The sequence below is a fragment of the Alosa sapidissima genome, chromosome 1 (assembly GCF_018492685.1).
Source record: "Alosa sapidissima isolate fAloSap1 chromosome 1, fAloSap1.pri, whole genome shotgun sequence".
NCBI classification, from domain to species: Eukaryota; Metazoa; Chordata; class Actinopteri; order Clupeiformes; family Clupeidae; genus Alosa; species Alosa sapidissima.
Window position 1 is genome coordinate 31,108,058 of NC_055957.1, and position 12,969 is coordinate 31,121,026.

General features: G+C 41.9%; 1 protein-coding gene across 1 annotated transcript in view; it reads left to right on the plus strand.

Moving 5' to 3' along the window:
• Positions 1–276: 276 nt before the first annotated feature.
• Positions 277–12,969, plus strand: part of nr3c2 (nuclear receptor subfamily 3, group C, member 2) — a 71,843-nt gene continuing 59,150 nt past the window's right edge. The window contains exons 1-2 of the mRNA XM_042066866.1: positions 277–691; positions 2,720–4,593. Of these exons, the coding sequence (XP_041922800.1) occupies positions 2,750–4,593 (1,844 nt within the window). The 5' untranslated portion in view covers positions 277–691; positions 2,720–2,749. The remainder of the gene's footprint in view (positions 692–2,719; positions 4,594–12,969) is intronic.

Below are 12,969 nucleotides of genomic sequence, written 5' to 3' on the forward strand. Positions count from 1 at the left end.
AAACTGCTGTTATTGAATCTTCGTTTTTAAATAGCCTTGACTATCACACCTGACACAAAACTTTCCCATTCGATTGGGAAAAGGTCTTTCCCTGCACTATTGTAGTTTATCAAAGGTAAGGACATGGGGAGCACTGTCCTATATGTCTGGATTAACACCTGCGTAATTAAAATACCGTGCCCTACTTCTTCACGGTCGTAACAACATAGGCCTACACTGTAGGCTACCTGAGCGCGCAGCCAACGACTGAGCGCATTCCCCTCCCGAGTTCCTATTGCACTCGTTGCAGTAGGAGGGTTCATGAGCAGTATGACGTTGCTCTGCAAGTCAGTCCGACTGCCTAGCTCTTTTGATCGGTCTACTCTCGGGAAGCTAGAAAAATGGCAAATCTCTGACAATGTTCACTATCGGGAATTAGCAGATAAAGCCATGTGCGTTGTCATTGTCGACTGAAATGTCAAAAGCGTTGTGTTGTTGAGGATTGCGAGTGATATAGGCAGCTGCGAGTACTTCTGCGCTCAGCTGTCAGACTGAAACTACTGGATGCACGTCAAGAGTAAATAACAGTCGCAACCTTGTGGATAGTGAGGAACAAATACTTATTTGCTTGTTTTGTGTATTTATACACCTCTCTTGGATTACTGCTACCCAGCGACACAGTCACCAAACGAAACTGCATGTCGTTATAAAGGTAAGGACTTAAGAATATTGGTCCAAGGATAATTGTTTACTTTTAAACTGTTAGCGAAATATTACTAACTGCGACATCAGTTTACTTTGTAAAACAGTTCCAAACCGTATAAGTTGTAATGTCATCAGATGTGCGATTCGGCTCGTAGATCCTATGTGGAAAGCAATCTTTTAGTCAAAGCCAAGGGGGTATTTAAAATCTGATCCAGTCACTACCAATATCATTCCTATGACTGGATTTTCATTAATGATGGTAGCCTAATGACAGTGGTAGTAATTATATATAGGTCTACTAGCCTACTGATGATAATAATATGCTAGGGCCACAAATAGCCTACCATTTCCGAATGAAAAACTAGTTGTGTGTCTAAGTGGTCTTGTGAAATAGCATCCATGTGCAGTGTTTATAACCTTGGACAAGTAACGAGGCTGAAGTCACGTTAATGATTATTTTCACTGTACTTAAGCAAAATTATGTTTTCATGTCAAAACACTGGCGCGCTATAGCCTATGCTGAGAGTTTCGTATGCTTCTTCCATGGTGTTGTCATTACTAGGCGTCCGCGCTGTCTTGGTTTCACTAATTTGTAACTTGCGACAGCCTACCTGTGTCAACGCACTGATTAACTTTTTGATATTGTCGCATATGTTGGGGGTGTAAACCAAGTGGAAACACACTGTAAATGTTTTAAAGCAACTAAAATAAGCATGTCATGCATGCTTTTTGTCGGATAAAGTCTCTCGCAGTCAGCATTAGTTAACATAACGACATATGACGAGGATGTTTGCAAAGCATAATGTTGTCGCGTAGCACAACCAACTAGGTTCACTTGAAAGGATGCAAAAAGTTCTGTTGACATGCCAACATTAGTTTAATAAAACATGACTGTGTTTACGCATACATCTGCACTAAAATACAGTAGTTTTTAATAAATATCAACCCTCTGATTTGTTTCAAAAAAGTTTGATACGATGTTTTGCTGAACAATTCTTGATATTCAGAATTTCACGTAATGTCGCAGTAATGTTGTGGCTGCAAAGCTAATAAATGTTAGAGTGACAAAGGAGCCGGACCAATCCGCGCCTGACATGATGAAGTTCCAGCGACAGTGTGTCTCCTCTTGTCCAATGGTCGCTTGCCTGAGGTCGAGAGCACAAAGAACGGTACAGGATACGTCATGTGTTTTAAAGCCGTACTGTCATTTTGACTTTGGGATTTATATAATGTCATACAAATTGTATCGTATCTGCTGAAACAACTCTTAACTCAACAGTTATAATAGTAAAAATACGACCCCCGTCAAACGTCCCTTCAAAAGCGTTGGATAAATATTTTCGTCGTTTTTTTTATTCATCTGGCTCTTACACAGTCAAGAATGTAGGCGACAGAATTTACAGTGACTTTGTGGAAAGCCTGCGTCGTGTAGTGACCTTAACTATCGAAGTTCTCTCAGTCAAGTTTTTTTGGTTACTCAGCGCAAAGGCAGACTCAGGCTACAGTAGAGGGAATGGCTTGTGGCACCCGGATCATCATGTGTCAGCCGGATCAGGTCTCAGCCCATCCCCTCCTTCATCGGCGGTCGTGCTTTCTCGTGTCTCTTCGTATTTCCCACTGACACACACACAGGCCGTAAACAAGACTTCCAAGACCTCTGCGCACCGCCTATCACACACACACACACACACACACACACACACACAGCCTCATATCATTCGTTTTTATTGATTTTATTTTGCTAATGTTATTCAAAATACTAGAATTTGATTTAGGAGTCAGTAATATTTATGTCATAAAATAACTATCTAACTCTTATCAGTTGTATCTTTATCTAGATTTGTCAAATAACAGTATTATAATCCTTCTATGTAATGTCTGAAGGCTGCATATGACATACTTCTCAGTCTGCATACTTTTTTACCAGACCAGATACAAGTGAGGACTCAGCAGTAGCATAATTCTCAGAATGACTGTGTTGTTTTCAGCCTAGAATGTTTTCCTTGTTTCCTACCAACCTCTTTGTTGTCCCCAGAGACCCACTGGGTGCATCAATGATCCAGTCATGGAGACCAAAAGATACCAAAGTTTCTTCGAGGGAAGCAACACAGAGAACAGATGGGCTCAGGTGCCCAGTGCCATGGAGCTTTGCTGCAGTGCAGAGGAGGGCTGTCTGAGCAGCACTGAAGTCCTCATGGACATTGCGAACGTCAACTGCTCTGCTTCCTCCAACGCTAACGCTGCCGCTGCCACAGCTGCTGCCTGCAAGGAGAACAGCAGGAAGAAAGCCGAGCAGGAGCGACAGCCCATGCTCCGCGTCTCGCAGAACCAGAACCAGAACCAACCTTTTGCTTTCCCCACTTTTGGCAATTGCGGCAACTCCCTCCATGGTCGCAAGTCAGAGACAGACTCAAAGGAGCTCTCCAAGACTGTGGCCGAGTCCATGGGCCTCTACATGAATGCGGCCAGGGAGGCGGATTTTGGGTTTGGCGTGCAGCAGGGTGACAAGGGTGGCCAGTGTAGCCCTGGGAAACTCTACCCGTCCTGTGGCCGAGGGGTGCTGGAGGACGGCCAGGCCAGCTCCTCAGGGAGTCCAAAAATGAAGGGTCTTCCTCCAGGGTCATTTGCAGCAGGGTCCCAGATCCCCAGCACCACTCAAGCGGAGGGCAGCGCAGCGGCCTCCTCGGCCCTGGCCACCGCTCTGTCCTCCCCAGCCCCATCCTCCATCTCCAGCCCGACAGGAAACACCATGGTGACCTCCACCACCAGCCCAACATACTTTAGCACCGGCTGCTCCTCCATCGGAAGCCCCGTCAACCCTGCTGCAGCGGGTGGCATGCCCAGCCTGGGGGCCCAGGTCCATCGCCACAGCTCTGCCACCTGCAGCCCCATTGAGCCAAGCGCAGTGGGATCACCTCTCGGAAGCCCCCTGAATGTAATGCGCTCACCCCTGTCCAGCCCTCAGAGTATGGGCAGTGTGCGCTCGCCTCCCTCCTGCAGTGCCAACATGAGATCATCTGTCTCCAGCCCCACAGGAAGCTCTTGTACTATCCGACCGTCCATGTCCAGCCCACCCTCAGGGGTCTCCATGGCTGTGGCCAGCCCCAGAAACGCCCCCTCGTCTGGATTTCCTGTGTCAAGCCCACCGAGTGGACTAGGCTTGGTTCAGAGTGACACCCACAGCCCAGAGGGACAGGAGAGAGGTGACTTCAAAGTTTTTGAATTCCCAAAAGTGGAAAACATAGATGGGGAGATGTACAGTGTAGGCCTGGACCAGATGGGAATGGTGAAGTATATCAAGAATGAGCCAGATCCAGACTTTCGCATGTGTCTCGCTAGTTGTGGGAGCAAGAGTGGCAGTGCTGCAAACCCCCCGTTTGTGACCCACATCAAAAGTGAGCCCAATAAGGAGGATATCTGCATGAACCCACATTACAGTGAGCCACACCAGCACTCATTGGGCCTCTTTCCTGCCTCCGAGACCACATACTTGTCCTTGAGGGATAATATTGATGAGTATAGTCTCTCTGGCATTTTGGGACCACCCATTTCCTCTCTTAATGGTAACTATGAGCCAGGTGTGTTCCCCAGCAACAGCCTGACCAAGGCTATAAAGCAGGAAGCCACTGATAACAGCTACTACTCTGAGAACAGCAGCAATGGGCCAACATCAGCCATCGTTGGCGTTAACTCTGGAGGACACTCGTTTCACTACCAGATAGGAGCACAAGGAACAATGTCGTTTGCACGGCATGACATGAGGGACCAGACGAATCCGTTAATGAATCTGATCTCCCCGGTCACGGCGCTGATGGAATCATGGAAATCGCGGCCGGGAATGTCACAGGGGGGCCTGTCCTCAAGAGGAGAGGGTTATCCAGGGCAGAGCTGCATCACCGACATGTCCAGGTAAGAATGATGGTGCATGGAACAAGCTGCAGTGCATGTTGAGCGTGGAATAGAGTTCTATTTGAGGATCGTGTTTTAGGCATTAGTGCGTCCGCTGCATCCCATCCTTAATGGAGAATATACTGAGCCAAAGGTGACCTGCAGGATCACAGTTTGCATATGTATAATGAGGACAACCTGGAACCCAATGGTGCTTTAAAGCTGTTTTAGTGAGTCAGTGCAGAAGAGCATTTAAATGCTGTTTTGTGACAATGGATAAATAACAACAGTGGAGATAAGGGGAGTTGTGTAACACACAGGAGGTGTTGCCTTTGGCACAGACAGCAAGAACTAAAGGGTAGGCTCCAGGTTGTTGTTTAAGTACAGTTTATTAGACTATGCTCACAATGTAACACATCCCTTCACTCTATTGTAACAGTGCGGTGAAGTTGACATCTTATCAGAAATGTTATGTGTACTAAAACAACATTCAGTATGTCCTTATCAAGAGGGCCTTGTGCAATGCAAATATCTTGTCCTCATTGAGGCCATGGCCATTCTGTGGCACAACAGACTAATGATCCTCGTCATGTATTGCGGTGAAAAAACAATCAAATCCACAGCCACGTGGGTGGAACTGTGAAACAAAAAGAAACATTAGGCAAAAACAGAATTTCCATTTTGTTTGTTGCTGGCAAAATTGGCTGGCAAAATGTTTAACTGTGACACAGTTGTTTTCTAGCCAGTCCAGTGAAATGGCCTAGTTGCATGAGAATCAACAAAATGAAATAAAATCAAGAGGAAAACACTAAACAACGGGGCTATAAAGTAGCCCATAACTGGGGTATTTCAGAGAAAGAATGTGAGCCTCTTACATAACAATCACCAACAAGGGAAAATGGTTGTTTATTCACAATTTCTGAAAAGATAATATACCAAGTGTTGTAGGTTGTTGGGATTACCTCTGGATTCAGATTATTTGCTGCCTGCCTGTTGCTGCCTGTTTTGCTTTGAACATTGTGTGGTAGCCTTAAAAAATGGCAACTAGTCACTGAGGGCCATAAATAAATGCACAACAGACTGTACATTTCCTGGTTGCATCACTTTTTATTTTTGTATCTGCTAGTGCAGGAAGTTTTCAAGAAAGCCATAAACCAGATTCCCTTTTGATGAACTAAACCTGATAAGAATAAACCTGATGTTTGCTTAGGTTTCAGGTCTCAGATTGGGCAGTTACAGGGCTGTATACTATAACCAATATTCTCCTACTCATTATATATATATATATATATGTATGTATGTATATATATATAAAATTCTTTTTTTTATTATGTTTTAATTTAGGGCTGTCAATCGATTAAAAAAAATAATCGAATTAATTACATACTCTGTGATTAATTAATCTAAATTAATCGCATATATAATTTTTGCTGTGAAAGTATTTTAAATATTGAAATTCAAATGAATCATTGAATAATTAGCATAAGTGACATTAAAGTTCAAAAACTCTTTTATAATTATTTTCATGGTTCAAATAATGGCCATACTAATCTATGAAATGACCTAATATGCTGAGGAAATAAATTCAAAAGTGCTTCGGAAAGAAGTTTTTTTTTTTTCCACATACAAGGCATTTCAGGCCACAGATATAACCTAGGGGACACAATGAAAATAAATTAACACTCCCCTCAATGTTAACACAATTTCTTTGCGTTGATGTGCGACTTTAGAGTTGACGAACTCCGGTGATATGCAAATTCCTTGCTGCAGACATTGCAGAGGACTTTATTTTAATCAACACTTTATTTTTATCAACACCATCAGGCCGTTTTTTAAAAGTAAATGTTCCAATCAATGATCTAAGCAGCACATTTTCTTCTCTCCCCTTCATTTTACAGTCTAATGGTTACTGACTAGAACGGCTTGGGGTCAAAGGTCATACGGAATCGATTAATCTGCGCTATTTTTTTTAATCAGTTATTTTTTCTCAAATTAATTAATCGAAATGAATCAGTTATTTTGACCGCCCCATTTTAATTATAATAATTATGGTATTGTGATACACCCTTAATTGTGATAGTTTGACTATACATATAATCAAAACTATAGCATTGCTTTTTATAAAATCACAACATCATACTTGCATCGTATATGTGTATAATTTAGTGGTCCCTTTCCATTGGCTCCCAAGAGGTGTTGCGTAAATTATTTACATTCAAAATTTAAATAGCCCAATGGGAAAGAGTATATTTAAATGTTAATGTTATCTGGCTGGCCTGAATTTGTGTATGGGCTAGAGGTACAGCACATCTCTCCTGCTTATACATTCAAATCTTTACTGTATTATAAATCACTTCTCTTACAACTTTACCCTAATTGACCCCGTCTTTTTTTTATTATTATCACCTTTATTTATTTATTTGCTCTTTTTTGCTACACCCCCACACTACCTAAAAATGCTGCCTTGCCATCAAAAGGAATCAATTTTATTTGTGTTCAAAGCCCAACAATAAAATAATTAGCCCATGGGTATTGCATGCAATAAATTCAATTGTTTTCTTTTAATGCTTGCATGACTTCACCAAGGGTTTAAATCAATAACCGGTGTAGTGGAAATGTGAGTATGTGTGTGTGTGTGTGTGTGTGTGTGTGTGTATGTAAGGAGTAAGAGAGAAGGAGAGTGCTAGAGAAGAAAAAGAGGGATAATGAGCCATACGGGGGAATGGGGAATGATATGGCAGTTACCTTGAAGGCGACCCATATGTCTGGGGTAGGGCTGATGTTGACTGGATGAGTGCCACAGCAGGACTAATGAGATTCAGCTTAGCTGAGTGTCACACTGAATGACGGTCAGAGTCAGGGTGGCCCAGTGCCATGCACGAGCAACACGGCTTACATCTCAACACCTTATCTGCAGCACTCTCTCTGTCTCTGTCTCTCTCTCACTCTCTCTCTCACTCACTCTCTTTCATTCTTTCTGTCAGCCCCTTTCTGACCATCTATTTCTCTCTGTCCTCTTTCCTTCTGTCCTTCCATGTTTTCTCTTATATCCATGTTCCCTTGCTTTGCTCATCACTATCCCCTTTACTTGTTTTTGTTTGTTAATTGTCCCATCCCATTTTAAATGTTTGAAAAGTTATGTATGTATGTACCCACCCTAAATATCAACATTAACTTATACTGATAAGCAGAGTGAGTTGATCTCTTTCTTAATTCTCTTCCCTTCTCTTCCCCTCGTCTCTGTCTACCTGTATAAATGTGAAATTGTATGTGAATGTGTGTTCAGTGGAGGAGTATGGATGTGGAAGATATGGATTGGATTTCAAAACAGTTGTGTGTACGAGGGGATGGAGAACAGAGATGAAGCAGACAGAGGGTGGAAGTCCCTGTGCTCTGACTGATCGTGTAGCTAAATGGTTGGGCCTTTAAACAGAAGATGTATATTTAGGATGGTCGTCTACTGCCCTGAGATTGACATACCCAATGGGGATATTTTCTTGTGCTCTGTGTCTTTACTGTAAAGTTGCATTGAATAAAAGTGCACTCCAGGGGGACTTCATGTAAACATGTAAAACACATCATCTGGGGGGCGGTGGTAGTGTAGTGGTTAAGGAGCTGGGCTAGCGTGCAGTAGCCTGAAAGTTGTCGGTTCAATTCCCAGCTTCCACCGTTGTGCCCTTGAGCAAGGCACTTAACCCCAAGTTGCTCCGGGGACAATGTGATCCCTTGTAATATAGCTGACATATGTAAGTCACTTTGGTCAAGAAGTGTCTGCTAAATGTAATGTAATGTAATGTAATGTAATAATTTTTGAGTCTCTGTTGGAAGAAACTCTGCTGGAGGAAATCTCCTTTTGACACAGTGGTGGAATTCAGGTTTATGTGTTCGTTCACACTTATGGATATACAGTAATGAGATTGCAGAATAAAGATGAAAAACTGGAACGATTACAAAATGACCTACTTTTATGCGCTGGATTACACTTTTCTATTATGTTTTGCTTATTTGAAATCTTGTTTAGCTGTGAGTGCATTGTTGTCCAGTTTCTCCAATAAGTGTGAGTGCTACCTATCTATTGAAACAACATGACCTTTATCCAGAATTCAAGATGGCACATGGAAGTTATACAGATGCTGTATACTGAAAAAAGTGTATATTATTAAATAGAATGCATGTTAGATGATTATGTTAGTTTGTTTCAGACCTGATGCATTTTGTGAAATGGTCAGGATTGTCACAGTCAAATCTTTATTTTAGCATTAGAATGGAAATATATTACAAAAGAAATATCACTTTGTTTACTTCAATCGACAGGAATATAAAAAAAAACATACTGTAATGTCTATAAAGAACCTGGGGAGTTTAAATGTCATGTGTTGTTGGTCTTGACAAGAGAAGAACTCCTTGCACTGGACCCTTTCCAACTTCCAATGTTCCTTGGAAAGATGAAAGGCCATATTCCTGTGAGAGCACTAATAAGAACATAATTGTATGTTCTTTTGTAGAATTAATGAGCAGCATTGATTTGATTAATTCAGATGTGGTAGAGTACTAATATCCAATTAAATCCCACTCACTTGCTCTGCTCTGTTGCATTGTGGGTAGTGGGGCCATTGCCATGTGTCATACTTGCCTGTGCCTGTAGATATGGAATGGATGGAACACAAAGAGAAGCTGAGAGAGAGAGAATATCATAAATAGCATTCATATAGAAAATCTGTAATATACATACAGTATATATATAAAATCTATAATATATAGCTTATAGTGAAAGTTATAGTGATAGATTATAGAGAAAATATAAGTCATTTCCAAACTAGAATAATACAGTCAGTCTCTGAAAATGAGGGCAGACTCCAGTAACTGCAGATTCACACACTTGAGGAATGGCTCAGTTGTTAGAGTGCCATAGAGAACAAGGTGTCAAATTCTCTCCTTCTCTCTCTCACTTTCTCTCCTTCTCTCTCTTACTTTCTCTCCTTCTCTCTCTCTCATCCTTGATCCCTCCCTGCCCCCAACTCGCTCTCTCTTTCTTTCCCCTCCCGTTATACTTCTTCCTCTGTCTGTCTATGGACACACACACACACTTTCTGTCTCGCTTTGTCTTTCACACACACACACTCTCTCTCTCTCTCTCTCTCTCTCTCTCTCACACACACACACACACACACACACACACACACACACACACACACACACACACATACACACAAACAAAAAAAGAACTTGGCACAGTAATAAAAATGTGGTTGCTGTTCGCAGGGTTTTCTGGGATAGAGACGCATGTCCTCATTTGAACTTTTACCTAAAACAGGTTTTCAACATCCCAAGCCAAATTTCCACAAGGCGGGTAAAATCAATGCATCTGCCAGTACCCCAGTCAGAGCGCATCACACAAGGTTTAATCTTATAACTGATATATGTTATATCTATAACCACCTCCTATAGCTACAATGGCATATAGGACTGGAATCTTGTTTCATTTCTACATGTTCTGTATATAAATGATTCAGAGAGAGAAGGAGGGAAAGAGAAAAAAAGATAAGAATGATGCTTAGTAAACTGTGTGTAATAGTAACCATGGATATGGATGTGTTGCACAGAGTGGACTGTGACGTAAAATATAATGTTTTTGTACTAAATGTAGTTACCTCTTAAAACTGGAAAAATCCTTATCTCTGAATGTCAGAGCCATCATTTGCTTTGGCTCAACATGCATGGCTGAACAAACAATAACATAACATGATCATTCATGTTTAATTGGAAGTTGCTCAAGTGGTGGTACTGAATGAGACAGTTTTAGGCAATGAAGGGGACTTCAGTATATACTACATCATCACAAAGCACAGACAGAAATGGACGCCATTAATGAAAGCACTTCAAAAAATGTTAATTGTTCCGCTTGGGTGGCAAAGTAGGTCAAGCTCAGCTGGCTCAATTAAAGTGCAGGAGACCGAGGGGGAAAAACACAACCGGAAGACAGGCAAACTTTCCAGCCGCATTTCATGTAGCGCTAACAGCTCTCCTCCCCCATGTTTCTCTTTCCTCTCCTCCTCTCCCTCCCTCTCACTCTAGCTCTTTCGTTCTGTCTGTCTCTAACACATGTGTGCTGCACTTTTGAATATGTCCAATAAATCTTTAAAGATGGCCGGCGTGCAGCATCGAATGTGACCTAGAAAGCACACAGAGGCTCTTTCTTTAGAGCTGTCGGTGGGGAAAACAAGGCAATGCTTGCCTTTGTGCAGACTTGAGGTGGACCCATAAAAATGAATTCTCCACTCGAGTGACAATGGCTACAGGAAAGTCAAAAGAATAAATCAAGAGGAGCAGGGACAGACACGGATGCACCAACAGCCAGTCCAGCAAGATGACAGGGCACATGAATATACTCATGCAGATGTTTATGCACAGATGTGTGAGTACAACTCACTCAATCATGGAAATGGCTGCTGTAAAATCCCATTGTGTACAATGTAGTGCTTGACAGGCTTGATCACATCAAACTCTAAAAGAATAATCAGTTTGATTGGGGAATGAAATCAAATGGAAAGTGTCATGTAAAAGGATTGTAAAAAAAGCCAAGGAATCAGTAGAATGCACACAGTAACTCCAAATCTCTGATTGGCTAAAAAGGTATTTTATTGCTCAATCCTACTACCACATGTTGTCAGTTTTAGTTACGGGTTGTTGCATAGCAACGATTGTGCTGCCTCAGAGGAAGAAAGAGAGAGAGAGAGATAGAGAAATATAGCGGTAGAGAGAACGGTGTACTTTATTTCTGTATGTTTATTTGTGTATTACAATGTATCTACAAATCTGACATAAAAACAAAATGTTGAGATTCCTAGATGTAAGATGAACAGAAAGGGCTTTGATAGTGGTGTGGTGAGCCCTTGACCTAGATGTTCAAATGTGCAGTGCTTTTCTAACCTGTGTCAATACCTGTTTGCACCATTGATATGGCTAATTGCCTTCAGCCTGACCTGAATGGGGCTCAGCAATCATTTGGGATCATTGCAGCACTATTCACATCTAGTAAAGTCACATCTAGTAAAGTCGCTTAAAGTAAACATTTGTGTTATATGCTGCTAATAAGCTTAACATTTGATTAATTGTTTCATAATCAAATATTTTAGAATGAATGTATTCGCCATAGGAATCTCATAGTCACTCAAATTAGAAAAAATTGTTGCCTATTCACACTCATGTGAGTGAGACCCCACTAGTCACACGACAGTAGCAGATCCAGTGGGGGTTTTTTAAACATAAAGTTTGCAGATGTCGCAATGCATTCTTGCAATAATTATGAATTTTGAATTATTCCATATTAAAATATGAAATATGGATGCCTTTCAGCTAGGAATGTCAACAGGCTGCAAAAACTTGACAATGTCAAATGTAGCACTTAAATTGGTGCAAGGAAACTTAACACTAAGGCTTTGCAAAGGGTTTGCCCAGTAAAATTATTATGCTTCAAGATAGAGGATGTGTTACACATAATAACCATTGCAGCATAAATCCAAGCGATACAAATGAGCATTTAATCCTTGCTCCAGGCCCAACTTAGGCTCGCATCTGGAGGGATAATTTAGAATTTTTACAGCAAGTATAAATTCTTCACATGCCAAACTGCTCCAACAGGCCTTGCTGCGAATTCATCATTAGAGGTCAGGTATGAATTCCCACTTGGCTGTTAACATTCAATTAACAAATACAGCCCCTCCAGAAAGTACAAAACTCCAAATAGTGCATTCCACTTTGACGCAAGGCTGGCCTGTTGTGAAGCAGGTTGTCCCAGGTTTTGTGACAGCATGTTCTCTCTGTGGGTTCTGAATGGGTGCTTTGACCCATTTCCGTGTGGGGTTCGGCAGCTGACCACTAGGCTAACTGTTGGGTCGCATGCACTCTAATGTTCAATGGGCCATTCTGACTGAAGGTTGGAAAGCACTGTTTCCATGGCAATGAACCATATCCTACTTTTCCCATTAGCACGGTTAATTGATGTTACAGTTGCTTGCTACATTTTGCGCCCCCTCTCCCCTTTTATTTCAGCGCACAATTCCATTTCTCTGTATTTCTTATCGCAGCGGCCCATGTGCAGAGAAACATTTCGCAGCCGAGGCGTTTGTTTCACAGTTGTTGAGGCGGATGACGTGCTCCGCGTTCTTCCTTCATACCGACACGCTCAGATTCCAGCAGCATATGCTGCCATATTTCTGGAATCTGTGTCAGGGCTCAAAGTTCAGGTGGCTCTGTCAGCGTTCCAAGTATTGCGTGTGTATCTCACAAACTAGACCCGACTGACACTGATGATTTGGTCAAACTGGTTCCAGACAGATATGTATGATGATAGGACAGCAGAACAAACAATTAGACAGATGGATGAGCACTCAGGCA